Source organism: Trachinotus anak, unplaced genomic scaffold (genome assembly GCF_046630095.1).
Source record: "Trachinotus anak isolate AG129_WGS33_773 ecotype Australia unplaced genomic scaffold, CSIRO_AGI_Tana_v1 ptg000032l, whole genome shotgun sequence".
Lineage (NCBI taxonomy): Eukaryota > Metazoa > Chordata > Actinopteri > Carangiformes > Carangidae > Trachinotus > Trachinotus anak.
The window spans coordinates 10861703-10882334 of NW_027273883.1; the positions used below are offsets into that span (position 1 = coordinate 10861703).

General features: G+C 42.7%; 1 protein-coding gene across 2 annotated transcripts; it reads right to left on the reverse strand.

The window, feature by feature from the left end:
• Window positions 1–56: 56 nt before the first annotated feature.
• clstn3 (calsyntenin 3) lies at window positions 57–20222 on the reverse strand. 2 transcript variants are annotated; one of them, XM_071469993.1, is made up of 19 exons: window positions 19905–20222; window positions 18857–18923; window positions 16103–16225; window positions 14375–14585; window positions 13987–14195; window positions 12660–12809; window positions 11780–11965; window positions 11398–11685; window positions 10750–10862; window positions 9077–9236; window positions 8203–8262; window positions 7905–8053; window positions 7006–7154; window positions 4454–4680; window positions 4131–4292; window positions 3587–3732; window positions 3271–3406; window positions 2250–2434; window positions 57–2167 (listed from the first exon to the last, which is right to left on the reverse strand). In XM_071469993.1, the coding sequence occupies exons 2-19, from the start codon at window positions 18921–18923 to the stop codon at window positions 2018–2020; spliced, it is 2871 nt and encodes a 956-aa protein (XP_071326094.1). In that variant the 5' UTR covers window positions 19905–20222; the 3' UTR covers window positions 57–2017. The 2 variants fall into 2 exon arrangements, with proteins under 2 accessions (XP_071326094.1, XP_071326095.1); XM_071469994.1 differs by lacking the exon at window positions 18857–18923 and having other exon boundaries at window positions 19905–20045.
• Between the last annotated feature and the right edge of the window lie 410 nt (window positions 20223–20632).

Here is a 20632-nt window from a genome sequence, read left to right on the forward strand (position 1 = left end):
TGTGGTGCTACAGTAATTTGTATGAACCTACTCTAACAAGAAATCTTTCTCATGGAGACGTCATATAGTGTTTTTATTATGAATTTTGTAATGTTTTCTGACAGTTCTCAATAACAATTAGTCAGCATAATCCATGTCATCATTGTATCAATAATTACAGATAATGTTCCAATAGTAACATAGTAATAATATAAGTTATTAATCGATGCAATGTTTATTCCTTCTTAACATCACACTCAAAAAACAACAGGCTTTATTTACTGACAGGTTTAGCACTGCACATTGATAGGCTACACAGACAGACAGCAAGAGACACAGAGGGAGCGTGAGGGAGAGGTGAAGGAAAAAGGCAGGGAGGCGGGGAGGGGGGAGGGAGGGAAAGGTGAGGAGAAGCACACAGTTGGACATTCATTGAACCAAAGATATTGGATGGAGAGGAAAGTAAATAGAAAAATTAAAAAAAAGTTTTGAAATGTGAAAAAAAAAGTGTGAAAGATAAAATGAGTGAGACATATCTAAGTATCACAACAATGTGCCCTCCTTTTTCTGTGTTTCAGATATTGACAAGTTCTTAAATTACAACAATATTACACACAAATTAAGAGACACTCATCAAGCCAGGGATTATCATCCTTATCACTACTACTATTATTATTATTATACTGTTTTCTGATGCTGTCAAGGTGATTACTCAAATTGGAAAAAAAAGTAAATGATAATCTGCTCCATCTCAAAGTGTGCAGAAAAACAGAAAGAGTGGCTGCAATAATAATAGTAATAATAATAATAATAATAATATCATAATATTCATCATTGTATGTACAGAAAGTTCATTACAATCAATACAATCAAAACTGCCCAAGCTGAGCTGACATTCTGGAGACAGCAGGGGTAGCATAATGGATTGTGTGTGTGTGTGTTTTTGTGTATGTTTGCATGTGATGTCTTGCGGTTGTTGTAAGAGCAGTGTGCAGTAAGTGAAACAGTGCTGTGAGAGTCATTGAGAGACATTCCAGTGGTCACTGGGGGGGGGGGGGGGGGTCACAGGTCATGTTACACCAGTTTTATTGTAGATTGTGATGTTTTGTCGTTTAGTGGCACAAGCTGAAACTTTGAAAGACCCCAGTTGGAACCAGAAACCTCACTGACACATCATGGACTCAACACCAGAAGGATTTTAGTCTGTATGGTTGGAGTATTGCAGGAGTACCAACTCGTGTAAAGGATGAGGTTGATTGGTTGATAGTCCTCAAATCTTATCATCAGCCCTAGATAAAATATAGTCAGGAGCTGAAGCACTAAAGTAGTCACAATACCAAAAGAAAAATACCTGAAAGCATATCAGTTTTTTTTTTAGGTTTTGTGAATACACTGGAGAGTGACCGTAATGTCTGACCTCACTGTCTTCACTCGTAACGGTGGTCGAGGAATGTGTCGAGAGAGGATGCAAAGAGGGAGAAAAGAGCTTGTGCACAGACTTCTCGAGTCAGTCTAATAAGGGAGCGCAGAGACATGTCAGGATCAAGGCTTGTGTCTGTGTCTACAGATCTATTCAAGGCCTGCATGTTGTGGATTGTTCCTGTTTTCATTTTTGTAAAGATTTCATTCTGTGTTTGATAACAAAAGATAGAGTACAATCTTTTTTTAAAAAAAAGAAAAAAAAAGAAATCTCATTCAACCAGTATTACACTATACAGACACATGACCACCGTGTGATTTAGAACTGGTGCACCACATACAATTCTGGTGGGGTTTGCTCAGGCGGTTAAATTACATTAACTGTATACATTGTGCCATTGAACATTTAAGTGGAGAACAACAGCCCATTGTTGGCTATAGGTCACATATGGCGTTGCGTGTCAAGAGTATTACAGTGACTGTGTTGTGCGTAGTGTTTGTAAGCATACATTCCTTATACTAGTGGTGTCAGCAGTCGTTGATATTAAAAGTGTTGGAGTGTGTGACTGGTGAGCCGGTTTGTGGTTTCCATGAGAACTGGTGCAGGGATATATGTGCCTCAGTAGCGACGGGCGTTGCCGTCTCTCCCCTCTTTCTTGATGATGATTCGCTGGTCATCGCTCGCGTCGTCAGGCGACTCTGCTACCTCCTCATCCTCCTCCCCCTCCCCTTCGTTGTCAGCACAGATTCCCATGCGAGACTCATAGGACTGCAGAAAAAACCAACATGTGGATTAGAATAAAAGCTAAACAGGTGTCATCACTCACCATCATAACTGATCTGGTTTTTACCTCCATTGGGTTGACGATGATGGTGAGGGCAGAGTCGTCCCATTGGCTGCTACCCTCCTTGGCCCCGCCCCTGGCACCTTCACCACGGCGATGGATGGAGCGAATTCGGAAAACGCCCAGGATCACCATGACAACCAGGAAACCTACACACACCATTATGATGACGGTAGCTGCTCCTGGTACCACTGTCAAAAAAACACAAAGACATAATCATATTGTATTATAATGATATTCTATGTTTTTCCTATTGTCAACAAGTACAACAATGAATCCTACTATTAAGTACTATGTGTGTATCCAAAGCCTGATGTAGGTTACACCTTTGTGCCATAGAGCTCCATTGTTCAAAAACTTATTGATCATCATAACAAAAAACATCACTGAGCCACACCATTGCACTGGGTGACATATTCTGTCATTACAGTGAGCACAGACACTGTAGTTTCTCTTAGCCAAACCTATGTACATCATCCTTTTTTCCCCACTCTTGGTATGAAAGTTTGAAAAATAGGACAGTTATCCAAACTGATCTCTTTAAAGGCAGACTTAAACTCCAGGCTGTTAGACTGCGCGGACACCACGATTCAACCTGATAATTCTATCACTCTGAAGTTACTGCACAACTGAAGTGTCCGCCACACTGGGCGCACACTGCTTGTTACACTGGCTCCACATCAAAGTCAGAGTCCAGGTCCTGTGATTAGGTTCAGAGTTTCTGCATGGTCAGGCAGCCGCCAACACGAGAGATCAGCTGCAGTCCTTTATAACCAGTAGGTGTCTGTGGTCTTTTGATTAATGGTATGTTAGTTGTTCCCTACTCCAGGGTTAAAACTAAAGAAGACTGTGCCCTTGAAGTAATGAATCTAATACTGTGGAAGGCTCTCCCTTTGCTTAAAAAGCAATGTAAGACTCGCTCATGTACCTGTTTATACTTGCTGTTTAACCTTTGTGACTGCATTTTATAACTTTCTATTGTCTTTCATTGTGAAGAACTTAGTGCCAATGAGAGGTAAAATGTCACCTGAGTTGCGGTGTGGATTGGGCAAGGTGTGTCCACTCAACTCCCCAGCATGGTGGGATGGATGAAGAAACTGCTGCTGGGAGGCTAGCAGGTGGGACGGGTGGTACAGACTGTCCAGAGAGTGGAGGAAGTTTACCTGATGAAGGAAGGAGGAAAACTGCGTTTGTAACAACAGAATCTAAGCTCAAAAGTCCACTTTCATACATACACACACTGCTCCCAAAGGTCAAGAAGCGTCCGGGCTCATATCTACAGGATTTCAATCTTCATGTCAGTACTACAGGTGTTACTGTACGTGAGTGATGTTTCCTCTCACCTCAAGAGTCAGCTCATTGCTGGTGTATCTGCCATTCATCTCAGAGCAGGACAGGCGGAACCGCCTCTCAAAGCGAGCCGAGCCTTTGGCCAGTCGGTAGCGGACTGAGCGGAGGACGTCCTCGTACACAGAGATGGATTCAGCACCTGAAGGGAGTGATGAACAAAAAGAGAAGGGAACACAGACCATCAGGAGGAGGAGAGAAAAGAGTGTGCAGCTATGTATTGACAGCTCAGGGTGGGTGTATTGAATGGATGACTTTTACTTTTTAGTTCACTGACTCTATTACACTGTATTTCAAAGAACTGAGTGCAGAAGACCCTGAAAACACAGTTTATAGTTTCACATGAAAAGATATTTTTTGCCAACAGTTTTGGTTATTTCACATGAGGGCTTTTTGTATTCTTACAGATTTTAACAGGCCAAGTTGGTGATAAAGGTGATATTCTTTAATTTCAATAAGGAACAGATAATAATACTACAGTCGGTGACTTTCTGTGGCATTTTTTTAAAAGGTGGAGAATTTCTTTATAAACAGCTGTACCTGTGATGGCAATGTAAGCAGTGGTATTGATGATTTCCAGTCCTCTCTCTCGAACAACATCCATGTCCACCAGAAGCTCTTCTCTCTCTGGGTTAAGCTCCTCCCCCAGTGGTTGGACCTCACAGCCATCCAAGGTGTGAGCCACGGCGTCAGACATCAGAGCTAAGAGATAAAGGGGAGGAGACAGATGAGAACATCATCAAGACACAAATGGGTGGAGACAACAGAGAGAATTTTCTGGAATCAATTCATTGTTCATTCCCTAAGGATTAATAAAGTATTTTTTTATAAACAGATATAAAGCCTGTTTCTGTATGACTCACCTCCACCCTCCATCCCCTGTGCAGCTGTGTTGACAGCGTGAGATAGGGAACAGACGATCCGGAGCTCGGGGAAAAGGGGGACACCGCGGGGACCCTCAAACTCAGGGGCAGGCCGAGCCAGATGAGGGCCGACCCCAGACAGAGAGATCTGAGGGGCGTCAGGCTGGAGAACCACCAGGTAGCCCTCCAGCTGCTTGAGGGACAGGCAGCTCTCCTCGTTGAAACATCTGGCCGGGAGGAAAGAAGTGTGTGTGTGTGTGTGTGTGTCAAAGTGAAATAGAGAGAGGAAAAGAGATTGAAGGAATACCACTGGTTAGATAACTCAGCTATTTGCAGCGTATGCCAAACCAAATTTTTGCTATTTTTTTTATCTAGGCTAGCGACGTGGCTCTAAGAATGGCAACGTCAGTAGATCTCCTGCTTTGGTCCAAGCTGAAATATCTCTGCAATTATTGGCTGGACTGCTATGAAAATTTGTGCAGACATTCATGCTGCTTTGGTGACTTTACCTCAAGCACCACTATGAGGTCGCCATTTTTGTGTTTTTAGTAAAAGTATCTCAACAACTACTGCATGAATTTAGCGCATTTAGTACAGACATTATTGCCCCTCTCAGAGTGAATTATAGCAGCGATGGTCACTGAGCATTTAACTCAAAGCATCAGTAGCATGGCTGTAGTCTTGTTCTCAAAGTAGCAACAATGTGACCAACTGATCATGCACCAAAAGGTCTAAATCCAGCACAACGTTCTCACAATCCAGTACACAAATTCCCCCATAATTGTGGTTAACTTCGGCCTGTTGTGACGCCGCGAGTAGCAAATGTCAAACCACAGTAGCTCTGCTGTTACAAATTCAATTTTCCTGCCAAAAAGGGAGCAAATCAGATTGACGACAGGCTGCTTACATATACTTATTCATCTGCGCTATAATTCAGCATTATATTTTAAAAGGGATTAAGCAGAGATTGTGTGAGTGTGTGTGTGTGTGTGTGTGTGTGTGTGTGTGTTACATTTCCACTATCAGAGTGAGCAGCTGCTTCTATCAGCCTCTCCAGAAGGGCCTGCTGTTCAGCCATCTGGGTAACTCCTGGCCTTAAATCAGTCTAATCTTCACACACGCAATAAAACACGCTGAAGAAAAAAAAAACAACTCTGGTGCACTTCACCAAAAACCAAGTAAAAAAAAATCTGTCCATGACCTTGAATCACTGGAATCTTAAACATAGTCAGTGGAAAAAAAAAAACAAAACTCCAGCACTGACTTGTGATCTGGTAATCATTTTAATCTTATCAACGCGCGACAAAAACAACAGTCCCTAAAGACAGTAATAAGAAATTCTTCAGAGGCTGAGAGTCTGATGAGATCCAACTGGTCAGCAGGCTGCTAGATTTAGTATAAATACACAGCATACCACATTGTATATGCGATGGATTGTACTTCCCAAGGTGAATTAATATTTCATCAGCTAAAAGTGACTGCTAAAGCCAGAGAGCCAGTTCACAGTTGTTAAGCACGGCTGAGCACTGACCCGGAGTTTGTGTGCTTTTTATTTCACAGCCAGGTGATTCAGTGGGATGCACGCTGAACCAATGTGGCATAGTTTTCAGGGATTGTGCAGGAGCTGAACAGTGTTGTGTTGGACATACCAACCATGATATTAAAGGTATAAAATCTATATACAATCCTACAATATCATAAAAGGTAATGCTGGAAATTTGAACAGTTAGAAATATGGTAAACTGTAGAAAAAAACATGCTGACAATGTGAAGAGGTTTTTGAAAGAAAGCAAGTGAATGATATTAACATATATTTGGTTCTACACTACAAAGGGAGCAGCCAGTGAAACAGTTTCTTAAACATAATCCAATATCAACCTTGGTTACTATAAAACCAGGCAAAAAGAATTTGGCCCCTGCAAGTTACTCTATCAAAGACAGCTTTACTTGGTTGCTGAATGTACAAAGAGATAAGATATTCCTTATTATCTCTTGCTTTGACATGTCCTCTATATAATCATTCTTCAATCCTTATCACAGCCGAGGCAAGGTCCATGTTTGATGAGTTCAATGTCGAAGGAGTGAGCGGCAGCACAGGCCTGAGAGTGGTACTTCATTTGCCTGCTACAAACTGATAGAGGAAAGGTCAACTCTGAGACATGTGGTAAACTGCTATCAAGTGTCTGATGCAACATTTGTGTTGCTCAGTTTCCAAGTTTTTTTCTTCTGTGTTGTCACTTTCCTTCAGCCGTCCTTGTCTTCTGCTAGTTCTTCTTCTTCGTTTCCTGCATTTTGCGGCCTTACTTTTGAAAAACACACACACGCAGTATGAATATACTCTAGAGAGAGTGAATATTGGTTCATGCTTTGACTGCAGTCTTGTGATTGCAATACATTCTGCTTCATTCAAGTCTACTGTCGGTGGTGAATCAGTAACCCCACCTCTACCATGATTGATTTTTATCTGTGTGGTTGTTAACGCCCGTGCACAACAGTGAAAAGAGCCCTCCTCCATTTGTGTGTATGTGCATGTGTGTGTGTGGTTTTTGTACCTGAGTGAGGTGGTAAGTTTGAGGGGTCGGACTCCAGGGGTGGCGAAGCGTAAAGAGTTTCTGTAGGTGACCTGCTGCACTGCACGGTTGAAGCTCTCAATGTCGTCTCCCTCCAGCACTAACACTGACTGGCTGGGGTTCACATGAACCTGCAAGGCCAAAGGACAAACTTGAAAATTTCACACTAATTTGCACATTTATATTAATTTGCTGCATGTTACCGAGGCTCAAGACAAAATTGGTCATGTTACAGGTTATACTTACAGTACAGAAAAGTGCAAAAGGGTTAATCTTGATGTTCACATACATTTGTGTGATCAGATGAATACATTTTAATTGTAAATAACTCAAACACATACAAATCTGATCTGATCACGCAAACCACCACAAGTGGAGGTTAGAAAAACGTTCAAGAACTTAAACAACAATTTGTGTTTCCAATTAATCTATAACCCATTAACAGAAAACATGAAAACAAAACTACATTTGCACAGACAAGTGAAAGCAAGAAACACACTGAAGACAAAGGAGATGGTGACATCCCTTCTGACAAAACTGTCATGTGCTTATTGTGCAGCCCAAAGAGGGTCTTTCAGAAAACTTAACATTCAAAACATGGGTGGGTTTGTCTCAAGTTGGAGATCATTTGACAGTAGAAACTCACAGTTTCTCTTAAAAAAACATAAACGAAATGTGTTAGATCAGACAATCCACATGTAGTAAGAAATATAAGAAATCTGAATATATCTTGCATTTTGAAATATTTGTTAGGAAAATGACCTTTAAAGAAAGTAGAATCTGTTGCACTGTATAGATAGGTGTTACTTCAGACACATGAGGGATCTTTGAGCAGCCTCTGTCTGTTGAATGAGGTATAATTCAGTTCTCTGAGGTTTTACCTTCATGCCAGAGCCCAGAGTCTCCAGGTCTCCAAAGTCCAGCCCCTCCCTGCAGGCATACAGACACTCCACTACACTGTGAGGCTCCACGCTGCCGGGACGCACCGTCACCCCAGACAACAGCCCATGGTAACCGCCAACATACTTCACTAAAGACCAGAGACAATCCAGTGTGAAACACATATAAAAACAAAACACTCAACTTCTAATATCCACATAAGTAATACACCAACAATGACACGTGAAAATGGCAGACTGTACACCCTCATGTTGGCAACAGTGAAAACAAGGAGGTCACCTGAGTCTTTAGCCTCTGGGATGGTGTTGTTTAGTATCTCCTTCTGCTTCTCTTCAGGCTCTGCAGGGAAAACCAGAGCGGGTCAAAGGGGAATAGAAGAAGAGAAAACACTGAGAGAGACATTTGAATGTAGTAAGGTATGAAAAGGAAGTGAGAGGAAGGCTGGAGGTGCCTGAGATTGACAGGGAAAATATATAAATATATAAATAAATAAAATGAGCGGGCAAGAGTGAGACAATGCAAGTGAAAAAGCTGTAGATGATGAAAATGCACCAACTCCTCATTATCTAGCAGCAGCTGCTGCCATGCAGGCAGCCGAGCGACTTCCACTGTAGATGAGAGACTGTGAGTGTGTGTGTGTGTGTGTGTGTGTGTGTGTGTTTCTCAGCGCTAATTGGCAGCCAGAGTTTCCCATTTTAACCAGTGGTTCGCCTCATAGCTGTCTGGCCCTCGTGTTGCTCTGCTGTCCTGAATAATTGATAAGTCACTTATATTATTAGCCCTTAAAGACAAAGATCAACCAAATTATAACTGAGTGAAATGAGCAAGTGAAAGGCGTGAGGCAGGAAATGTCCCAACAGATTGCCTTGAGAGGCCTTATGAGGTTTGGTAACTTGCTGTTGCTTATGCCAAAAATGGAAATATGCTGTCTCTGGAGATGTGTGATTTAAATGACATTTCAGTGAAAGAGGAATGCAAAGAAGGATGAAAATACAATGGCTGCTCATAGCATGTCTGCAGAAAAGAAAAAAAAGAAAGAAAAAAAAGATTCCTCACTCTCAGCTTGCATTCATTTCTGTCAAAATCCATCATTAAGAAGGAATGAAATGTATGTCTGCTGTGAATTCACTGTGCATAAATTTCAGTGTCTTACCCCAGCAGGCGCCAATGAACATCCTCTGGTGAGGGGCAGGGTTGGGGATGGCTCCATTGTCATGGATGAGGGCGGGGTCGAAGGTCACGCCGTCCACATACAGGGTCACTGAGGGGAACTGGACACTGAGTGAAAGATGATGCCACTCACTGTCACACACCTGTTGGACACAGATAAGTATTTACAGGTTTGTGACTATCAGAGGGGAAACATGTATTCAGTAAAAGTAAAAATGCAATTAAGTAAAAATACTGCGTTACATGTAGAAGTCAAGTAAAAGCACAGCACAGCAGAATTAGCAAAATATTCTTAAAGTAACAAAATCAAAAGTACTCCAGAAAAATGTCTCCTGTCTGTGATATTCTATTGTATATATCATTATTTTATTATACAATGTTAGTTTTAATTGGTTAGTTGTGAGTTAGTTTTATACTTTATATACAATCAGGTGGTTTAGTCGTTCCCCCTCACAAGAAAAATCTGAGGGGTCATAAGATGATTAATGGGGCAGAAACTAACATGTATCTATAGCTGCCAGTGGAGTAGAAGTATACAGTGAAGTAAAATGAAAAGAGTACAGGTTCCTCAAGTTTGCACTTCAGAACAGTCACTGGTGAAAGTTTCATCAGTGTAAATTCCTGTACACATTTGTTTCAGCCTTCATTCTATAGATAAAGAAGGGATACAAAGAGGAGCGACAGGGGAATTATACAGACGGAGGGGCAGAAAAGTCAGACAGGGGTAATAAGATATCGTGGGTCAGACAGAGGGATTTAACAAATCTTCTGTGTATCAGCTCAGCATCCTTTAATCCACGCTGCTTCAATCTGTCTGAGACCACTGGCTTCAGTCAAAACAAACCCCCCTTCACCCCCCAGCCCCCCCCACACCAAACCAAATTACACTCACATGCATGTGGATATGCAAGTTTGTCACATGATCAATAATCAAAAGAGCAACTGGGAAATATTGTCTTCTCTTGTTCATGTATTCTGATGCCTGTGCCACTGTTTACCTCATATGCATGGTTTCGGATGATAAAATAGGAAGATGGTAGATAATGATGTTGTGCACAATTTATCTAAGAAACTGTATTTTAGCACTTAATATTGAAATTGGACATTACGTCCGTCTGAAAATTAGTTTCATTTTGCATTCTATTGCCCTTTTCCACTGGGATGTGTGAAATATTTTGTCGAGTCAGATAAAAACAGAAATTGATTTTGTAAATATTTATCCTCTGCAAAGAATGAGTTGGCTGTTCACATATAAATGAGCTAAATTAGCAAGTTACTTGGAGAAAAACTGGGAAATGAGAAAAAAAAATCCCTTTATCAGGATAAATGTTAGGCTTGTAGAAGTTCCTTTCGCTGCACAGCTCATTAAGAAGTTTCCACATGAATATATAATTTGAAAGTATGTAGCAGAACTTTCTGTGACTGATGTTCTTTTGTTGTTTTTGTACTTGTATTAGCGGAAGATGCATGTTTTGTAAAATACCAGTGTCTTGTAATCCCATGACGGATGGGCCAGATGTTTGGCTTGACACAGAAACAAAAACTAACTAACTAAATAGTGCGTTTCCTCCATTTCTGTTTAATTTCAAGGTACAAACACAGAGGAAACAGAGCAAATGAGAACATCAAAGCTAAGTGTTGCCGCTCCCACAGTACCTGCTCCAGTTTCCACAAGAACTTGACGGGCCGTGCGGCGGAGACGTCGGGCCAGTAGAAGAGAGAGAGGCGGCAGCCGTGGACGGAGAGGGAGTAGTGGGAGAAGGAGTCATCTGTAGATCAGGAGGCCAGAGGAGAAACAGAAAATAACTGGTGGTCAGTGTGGTCTTGTCAAAGCTTCTTAACATTACCAGGCATTTCTCAGGAGTATAACCACAGTAAGAAATAAAACTTTACAATGACTCTATTAGAGATTTTAATCTCTGTTTCGTTCTGATTTTACTTGCAGAGGTAACATTGAAAACATTCACATGATACACACAATATTCTGCCTGGTACACTAACAATGTTTTAGTGCTGTAAACTTGGCTGCTCAAGTGGTGCAGCTGGGGGTTAAGTGCTTCTCTCAAGAGCATCTTAATAGTCGTAGTTAAAGCTATAAACAGTTAAAGGTATTTTTTTTCCAGGCGTGATTTTCCCTGCAGCTCTATTGATTTGAGTGGTTGACCTTCTGGATGTTAGAAGATGAGGCAACCTTTTTTTTTTAGCTTTACTTACCAGAATTGCTATTTTATTCTCCACATATTTGAAAACACTTAAAAATTCCCTCTAATGCAATTAAAACCACGACTCAACGATATAACACACCGTTCTTGACAGTGCTGCACACAATGGTCTCCTCCTCCTTGCGATTTCCTCTGGTCTGAGTGGTCGCAGGCTGGATGCTGGCGCCGCCCCTTCGCATCCACAGCTGGAGGGTGAAGTGGTCGCCTGACAAGGCCGAGACAACCGAGTCCGGCACCACGGCGACATGGTTGGATCCGTTGAAGGAGAAGACCAGGGATGAATCAGAAGAGGGGAGGGTGGGCAGAGCCGAGGTCCAGTTGGCTGCAGGAGATGGAGGTGGGAGGAGATCTACTTCACCCCTGACAGCACCTGGTGAAAAAAAAGAGAGGGGATATGAATAAGATATGAATAAAATAGATTCTGACTCCTAGCCACACATTTTGAGGCACAGGGCAGAACCTACCACACAGTCGGCGCACAGATCTGTCAGAGTAGCTGTCTCTGTCACAGCCCTTCCCGATGTGGCCGGTCTGGAGCTCTACGGTGGCCTGGATGTTCCACACAGTCTCCTCACAGGTCTCCAAATGCAAACTGGGGAACAGGGGGATGCTACCTGACCCGGGTGTGTACTCTACACGCTTAGTCCATCCTAAAAACAGAAAGACACAGTAAGATGGTTGAAACCTGACCCACTGTCAACAATTTAATTCAAAAATTCAAAACTTAATGAGATGGCAACAATTAATATGTACACAAAGACCTGTGATGGTCCTGCAGACACTCTCAAACTATTCACTTGCCATACGTTCTCTGATAAGCCTCATTTAAGGTGTCACTGGTTGCACCTGGTTACTGGACCTACAGCTAAAAATAATGTGAAGTTAAGTGAAGTTAGCTGGACCACAACTGATGTGAAATTCTATTGAAATGTACTGCATTTTATTCTGAAATGAAAATAAAATATACCTAAACAAACAAAATAAAAGGTGACAGATCCACAAACCAGAGAGTGTGTCCATCTGATGTTGTAGGGAAATCTAGTGTCAAAAAAGTGTAGTAGTAGTAGTATGTATGATTCTATAAATATTTTATCACACTTTAATTAATTACCTTCCCTTGATATTGCGTAACTTCAGCACTACCTCTTTAAAACTCAGCTCTTGATATAAACATGCAGAGGTGATTCATCCAAGCAGGAGCCCACACACATTCCAAATCAAAGATGATAATTTTAACCAAAAAGCAGCAGATGAAATGACTTGAAACAGATCCCTGCAGCCTGGAGCCAGTCATCCCAGGATAATAATCAGGACAGAAACAGAGCGACATGTGACATTGATTACCGATCCATCCGGGTTTGCAGGACGGCTTGACTGTGACAACAACCTGGGCGTCAGCCTGAGCACGGTTCTTTCCACAGTCGAAGGCGGTCACCCAGAAGGTGTGAACACGCTGATGCTTCGAATCCAACGGCTCCGTGTTCTTAATGTTACCTTGGAGAGAGAGAGAGAGACAGAGAGAGACAGAGAGAGAGAGAGAGAGAGAAATAGAGATAAGAAATAAAAAACAAAGAATGAAAGGAAAACAGAAATAGAAGCGTTAGTCATCAACAGCATTGTGTGATTGAAAGCCCAGCACAAATGAAGCACTCATTGATAAAGCTTTTATCAGGGCACATACACATTAACACAGGCAGAATCCTGTTCAGCGCACTACATTCAGACCCAGAAACGGAAAAGGCACAAACACAAAAGACAATAAATTGCGCTGAACAGAATGAAAACCGAAGGGTTTTTCCTGTTTTTAGAGATAAAGGCAACAGCGTGTCGATGTGATGGGCTGACAGCACTCAGCACACCGGCTGACAAACAGCGAGGTAAGAATGAAGATGCTGTGACATGGCGAGAGCAGAAACAGAGGGATGAAAGAGATAGTGGGAGCAACAGAAAAAGACAAAGTAAGGGGAAAAACTAAATAGACAATGACAAGCCTACAGCATCTGAAGAAGGTCGGAACAAAAGGTCTCTGTCTGTGCTGCGGTACCAGTCTGACCCAAAAATGAAAGGAGCTGCTCATGCTTCGCAAAACCCTCCGAGTCTGGGACAATTCTGCAGAGTCATCCTAAAACAGGGTCCTCCGCTGCTGCTGCTGCTGCTGCTGCTGTGTCACATTACAAAATGGCCACAACTGATCCCCCCACTAACTCCAGTCAATGAAAACAATAACAATTTAGAGAATCTACGAGCAGCCCGGAATAAAAGGATGCCATTTCAAACTGAACAGCTGCTGTAATGTTTATGCAGAGACAGAACAACAGTCCGCCCACACACAAGTCTATTTTAACATCTTCTGGTTTCTACCTGTGAGAGGAATTAGGTAGCTGCCACTCTTTTCACTCTGTTGCTATGCAGGCATCAGTATCACAGCAGTGTCTGGTATGTTTATCATGTATCGAGGACATCAGGTGTTGAATGCTGAACTGAATATTGAATTTAGTGATTCTGCTTGCAACCAAGGCCAGACGGAACAAAGCGTGCAGACAGCAAACAAGCAAAATAATGTGGTGACTGGTGGGGGGATTGTATTTCTGTTGCAGAGAATGGCAAGTATTAATAGGTCTATGATTCCACCAGCCTTTGATTTGCATCTACAAGATGAAACACATCTCACCATCGTTGTCAATAGCGAAGGGCACATTGGGAGTGATGATGTCATAGAAGCAAATCTGGCTGTACTGTGGGGAGCAGTCGGCATCCAGGGCCTCCACGCGCACGATTCGGTCAAACAGACGCCCTTCTGGGACCGAAGCCTCGTAGCGACGCTCAACGAACACGGGGGAGAACTCATTGACGTCGTTTACACGAACATGCACGGTGGCCCTGAGGGAGTGGGAGGCAAAACGCAAGCAGAAAGAGAGGGATTATTTTAACAACAGGAAGCAGAAATGGCTTGATAGTCTTTACAGTGCATAGCCAGAGGAAACCTCAGACGGGGACTGTAATCATTGTTGAAAATATCTCCTGTTTCATTGGGAGGAGACGGAGAAGTGGGGACTGACTTGTGAGATTTCTTGCTATTGACTCCGTCGGGTCCCTCTCCGCAGTCGTAGGCCTGGATGGTGAAGCTGTGCTCCCGCTGGCTCTCGCAGTCCAGTGGCTCCTTGGACCGGACCAGACCCTCGCCTGTGGAGCGGTCCAGAACCACCGCTTCAAACTGGACTGAACCTGAACCCGAGGGGCCATTGTGAACACGGAAGCCACAGATTTCACCTGCAAGAGGGAGGGAGATGTGTGAGGGAGGAAAACATGTCAGAGTCGGGCAATAGACTGATTTTATTTCAAAATACACACATTATGAATATCATGATTTCATATTGTAATTTTAGATAAATGAATTGTCTGAATCCTGCATAATAACATTTTTATCACCATCTAAATGATCATTTCTTAATCTTTCTCTGACTTAAAGAAGGTTAAAAAAAAAATCACATCTTAAACTTCTACAAAATGCTGCAGCCAGACTCTTAAAGAGAACAAATATGAGAGATTATGTAATCCCAAAATTTAGCCTTTTTGCAATGACCTCCAATTGAGATTAGAATAGATTTGTTTTAGGTTTTAATCATTACTCTTAAAGCACTCACCAGTCAGGCGCTGGCATACATTTGTGAGCTTTCAACCTCAGATCCTGCAAAAAAACCTCTTGGAACAGGCCAACTCTTAAAATTGGTCTCCCTACCTCAGGGAATTCTCGACTAAAAATCTATTATTATTATTATTATTATTATTATTATTATTGTTGTTGTTGTTGTTGTTGTTGTTGTTGTTGTAGTGACAACAACCAGTGACATATATATGGAAATTCAACCAGTTAATCTGCCCACAGTCCACACCGGACGTCTACAATCCCTAAGTGGTCATACTGTATAAATTAAGACAAATGAGTATGAGAAGTGAAATATCAGGCACTGGTGTTTAAAAAAAGTGTCACTCTGCATAGTTCTGAGTAGATTTTTTTGTCATATACTCAGATTCATGTCTGGAAATTCCTTCAAGTGCCACCTTATCTTCCAGAAGCAGTCATTATAAGAATAGAATAAAATAGACTGCAGCTGGTACTCAAAATAAAACCCTCAGTATAGCAGTTAATCTTCCCTTTCTGACATAAGTCGGAGGTAGGGAGGGTTCGTGCTCAAACAGCTAATTTTCTCTTCCTTCTTGACATGAGCCCAATAAATTTCAGGGACCCCCTGAGTAATTCTAGTCGATCTGCTGTAATTTGACTGAACACGGTTATTTCCAGGACTCCGAGTGCAAACACGATAACCTTATTTCATCAGGCTGCAGAGGCAGAGTGCTGCTGACTGCTCTGGCAATGAAGTGTTGAATTACACTATGATGGTCTAAAAATAGTGGACTCTGTGACTGAATACATTGCCTTTAATATTTAGACTGTCCTGTTGGGAAATTTGGCTGGCAATAGCTCCAAAAATTTCTCTCCGTAATAATCAGCATCATGTTTACTATAAATAAATCATATCCTCGAATTGGTCACACCGCCGCAGCGTCATCCTGTCTGCAAAATCAAAGTTAAATCATTTTCAATTTGGCCTGATGAGATGATTTTCAGTTTGGCTAGGCAAACACTTGATTTGACCTATTTTCCACTGCAGCCAGTCCTGTGGAATTTCAAGCAAATTCATGGACTAGTTAAAAAATTAGAGAGTAGTTTTTGTCAGTTCTCTCCTATTATATTCTCCCAGGCTGTTTATTGCTGTTTGTGTTACCAGCGTAATGAAGTGGAGCATCTTTGTCCAGGGCAAAGAGTGGAGGATTGAGCAGCACGGTGTTGTCGTTCTCCATGACAATCCCCTGGTACTCTGTCTCGATCCATGGCTTGTGCTTATTGGCTGAATGGCACAGAGAAGAGACCAAAGAGGCTTTGGGTTAAATGGAGCAATTAGTAGGAACCAACGTGTCTATTTTTAACACTCCATTATGGGCAAGGACATGGTGAGACTGCATGAGTGGAAGAATACACAATGTATGCTTGTGAGAGACCACAAAGACAAAGTTTCAGCACATTCACTGATTTCTTTCCTTTCATCCTCTCTCCATACACACCACTTTCTCTCGTCCACATCCAGCGCCACTCCGCACACCTTCCAGGTTGACAGTCTAATTAAAGCCAGTCAGATTTCAGCTTATCACACACGGAGAGGTATATTGCTCGAATCAATCAGACAAACTGGCCCTCCACAGGCGCTGTACAATAATGCTCTAAAAACCAGCCGAGTCCAAATCAAATGCCTGAGGTTTACTGTGAATTTAACCTTTAATTGCGAATTAATTATTCATCACTGTGGTGAATGTTCTGCGCCGAATGATCAAAGGCCAAATTAATGAGCCAGAAGGATGACGATTTTACACCCCAGCAAAAAGCAAAAACAAAAGCCGGAGTGCCTTCCCTCTGTTGTCCTCAATCACGTAACGCCGGAGCTACAGAGTTTGAAATCAGACACAGGCACAAGACTTGTGTTTAGCAATTGCTTTGTTGTCTTCACAGTGAATTTTCCAGAAAATCTGACTGGAGCTAATTTCGCCGTCTCGTCTGTGAGAGGAGAGTCAACAGAGGAAAATGCTGCTGGTTCTGGAGCTGATCAAACCGCTCTCTCTTCAAAGACGGAGCTGGGGAACGTTTGAAAATTTTCAATTATAGAGCCGATATGAAGCCAAAATTATACCTTTTTTTTTCCAGTACTGAGGAATATAAATATGCTTTTCTCACTGGCGGAGAGTGACTAAGTAAATTTACTTTGCTTAAAAACAATGTGAGGTACTCAAGTATTTCCATTTTATAATACTTAATTCTTCTACTCTATTTCAGAATAAAACACATATTTTATATTTATATGTACTTTATACTCAACTATATTTGTTTGACAGATAAGTTGCTACAACATTTAAATTCTGCTTAAGATGTACTTTTACTTTTTGAGACTTTGAGTATTTCATATTAAGGTATTTCTGCTTTTAGAGCTGGTATGAATCAACAGAAAAAGAACATGGCACTATTTTGACAAATGATTTACACGAGTTTGCTGGCGGATAAAATAAGAACTTTTTATGGCTCAACGTTAATTTCTGGAGAAACTCATCAGAAGATAAATGAATAATAATAATCATCAGTTGCAGCCCCAGATACTTTGCTAATTATTGTCAAATTTCCAAACACCAGCAGCTTCAGTATGTAAGAACTTTGCTTGGATATAAATAGTCTAAAATTTGAAACATTGGTATTTAAATTTGCAAATACTGGACCAAGAAATAAGCATGTGAGTGCAAACCTGACTAAGCTTTTCATACCATTTCCATTTTGACTCTATGTACTTCAGACAATTATTGGTTGGGTACCAAAAAAACTATTGAGGTTCAATACCCCGCCCTCGTCCTCTCCCCTCAAGGTGCAGCCTGTCACTGTCTCCTCCTCCTCCTCTATTTCCACAGTCCTCTGTTGCGTCTCTTTTTTGGTCATTTATATCCCGTCCTCTGTCCCCTCTGCTGATCTCCTCCCTCTCTCCCTCCCTCCTCTGCTATATAGCATTAATCTGAGCATCAGGCCTGTGGATTACATCCGGGATTACAGATTGAGAGGCATCCCATTCCATCTCCCTCTCTCTGTCTCCCCTGGCACACATCCTCTCTCTGTCACTCTATCGCTCCACAACACTCCCCCACCCCTCCTTGTCTGTCTCTCTCCCTCACGTGCACCCACGCACGCACACACACACACACACACACACAAACACACACACACACACACACTCACACATATGCTCTTGTATCTCACACTTTTCATTTTTCCCCCATGTCACCTGATCTCACATTCCACCTCTCTCTCCATCACCTCCTCCACCTCCTCCTCCCTCCTTATCGGCCTGCGTCTTTTTGGCCACGTCCTCTCCTGTCACAGCTCCTTCTCCTCTGTCTCCCCTCACCCCACCCCCCTCCTCCAACCCCCACCATTCCCCCCTCTCTCTCTCTGTTTCTCTGACACTCCATCTCCCCTTCAATCTCCTCGTCTTCCCTGCGTCGCTCTCCTCTACCTCCTTCTCTGACATTCTCCCTCCACGCTGTCTGTTTCATTCGCCTTCCCTCAACATGATAATCATTGGAACAATGATGTTGAATCATGGTTATCCAGGATGATAAATCTGCTGTAGACGGGGAAACAGATTCATCATCTTCTCAGAGTCACAGCACAGGCGAAACAGGCACATGCACACTGGGTCATGAGGACGAACAAACACAACACTTTTAAACATGTATGTATGTAAACACACTGTTTATTTAATGAGGAAACTGAAACTATGACTAATTAAGACACACATGACAGATAGCAATAAAGTCATCCGGCGCATTTCAGGGCAAAACAGCCATGACCCTGTCTGAAAACCTTGACAGGTCTGCGTGCTCCCATGGCAAAGTAAACCATTATCTCAACACTTCACAATTAACAGTCAAAAGGATGAGGAACTGACCTTTGTTGCCATTGGCAACCGAAGTCAAGCAAAGGAGGAGGAAGGAGAGAAAATTCATTCTGTCCATCTGAGGGAGGAGAGGAAAGGTAGAGGCAGATGTGGGTAACAGGGTGGGGTGAGGAGAGAGGGGGAGGAACACAGTACATGCATCAACAACTGATCGGCAGTGGAAGAGATAGGTACTGTAACAAGACAGAGAGAAAGAGAGGCAGAAACAGAGATCAGGCCTATCAGATGGTGCACGGAGGCTTTTACATTGCTGTGTGTTGTTCGTGCAAGAAAATCACCACTAAAGTGTCATGCATGTAACCTTTGATGAAGGCCCGCTAGCAATAGCCTCCAAATAGTAATATAAAATTGGAGCTGCATGTTGAATCAGCTTGAATGAACCAATAATTCATAAGTATATTCACGCCCCCCCCCCCCCACCCCCCCACCCCCCCCATAATGCTGTATTCTGGCTTTCCTTAAAATCAGACTGACACGCTTGCAGTTAGGGAGCCTAGAATAGCCTAAGGAGCATGTACATACCTGGTCTTGAGTGTGTGTGTGTGTGTGTGTGTGTGTTGCTAGAATAGGTTTTGTATATGGCTGTGTGGGTGTTTACCCATGTTTTAATTGTGGTTTGTTAGGTTTTTAAAAAAAATGCAGCTGCTGTCTTGTGGCGGTAGCCACAACTGAAAAATGGGTCTTTAGGGGTTTTTCAGCTCTCATTGACAGAACAAGCATCTACATTTTTCCATTGCTGCAGTCCTTGGTAGGCTACAGAACATACAGAAGAGAAAAATAAAACCAAGAGATATAGGATATAACATGAGACCCCATCTGTTCACAGGTTGTTCAGGCAACACATAACCTCCAGGACCAGAGAAACATGCTATGCGACAATAATCAGCCCATTTACATTACAGGCTGGTCCTGACACACATTACCAGCTCGGGCTACATAGCTGCCTAAAGCCATATTGAGACATTATACTAGAGTGAGGAGAGGAAATGTCGCAGAACTGAAGGTTAGCCGAGGCAAAAACCTGCCGATCTGACTTTACCGTGGTGAGTGCGGTGATGCTCCTGGTTGGTACCCAGCCTCTACGCCCGCAGCATCCGCCTCTCACGCCCCTGCCGCTCGGCTCGGCACGGCTATCCCCCGCTGGCTGAAAACACACCAAACCTCCAGGTGGAGAGGGACACACACACACACACACACACACACACACTCTCTCTCTCTCACACACACACACAAGCCACACACAGATACGCAGCTCAAGAAAATGTCAAGGTGTATTTCAGGCTCGGCGGCGAGATGTGAGGAAGGTTAAGACACCGATGGATGCCCTTGTTTTTTCGGCTCTACGGAGGAGAGGAGAGGAGAGGAGAGGGAGAAAATATTACGCTGGCGTCCCCTCCCTCTCGGCGTTTCTTTAACCCGCCCACACTGCGTCCTTCTCCCTCCGTGTCTCTCTCTCTCCGGCCCCCACCAGCTCGGTACCAGACTGCTGCTCTGGCTGTTTTTTGCTGTTGAACGCACATTGAGAGTGACTCAGATTCCGACACAGCAATTCATCTCATCACGTTATCTCAGGGTCCGCTTCACCAGAACACCCCCCACCTCTCCCCTTTATTTAAAAAATAATAATTTCCCCCCATGCTTCCCACAGACCGCAAAATGACGTCATATCACCCCTTTTTGCCCTGTGGTCCTGTCAAGCAGATAAAAGCAATGAGACGTCCATCCCCACACCCACACCCACACCCAGAGACATTAACCACAGAGTCA

Bases quoted from the DNA above. Each gene is read 5' to 3' on its own strand.
- clstn3 (XM_071469993.1), bottom strand. From the start codon at position 18,923: ATGGACAGAATGAATTTTCTCTCCTTCCTCCTCCTTTGCTTGACTTCG. The intron at 16,226-18,856 runs GTCAGTTCCTCA...TGTGCCATTCAG, and splicing joins GGTTGCCAATGGCAACAAAG to CCAATAAGCACAAGCCATGG. The intron at 14,586-16,102 runs GTAACACAAACA...TCCCTCTTGCAG, and splicing joins TGCTCCACTTCATTACGCTG to GTGAAATCTGTGGCTTCCGT.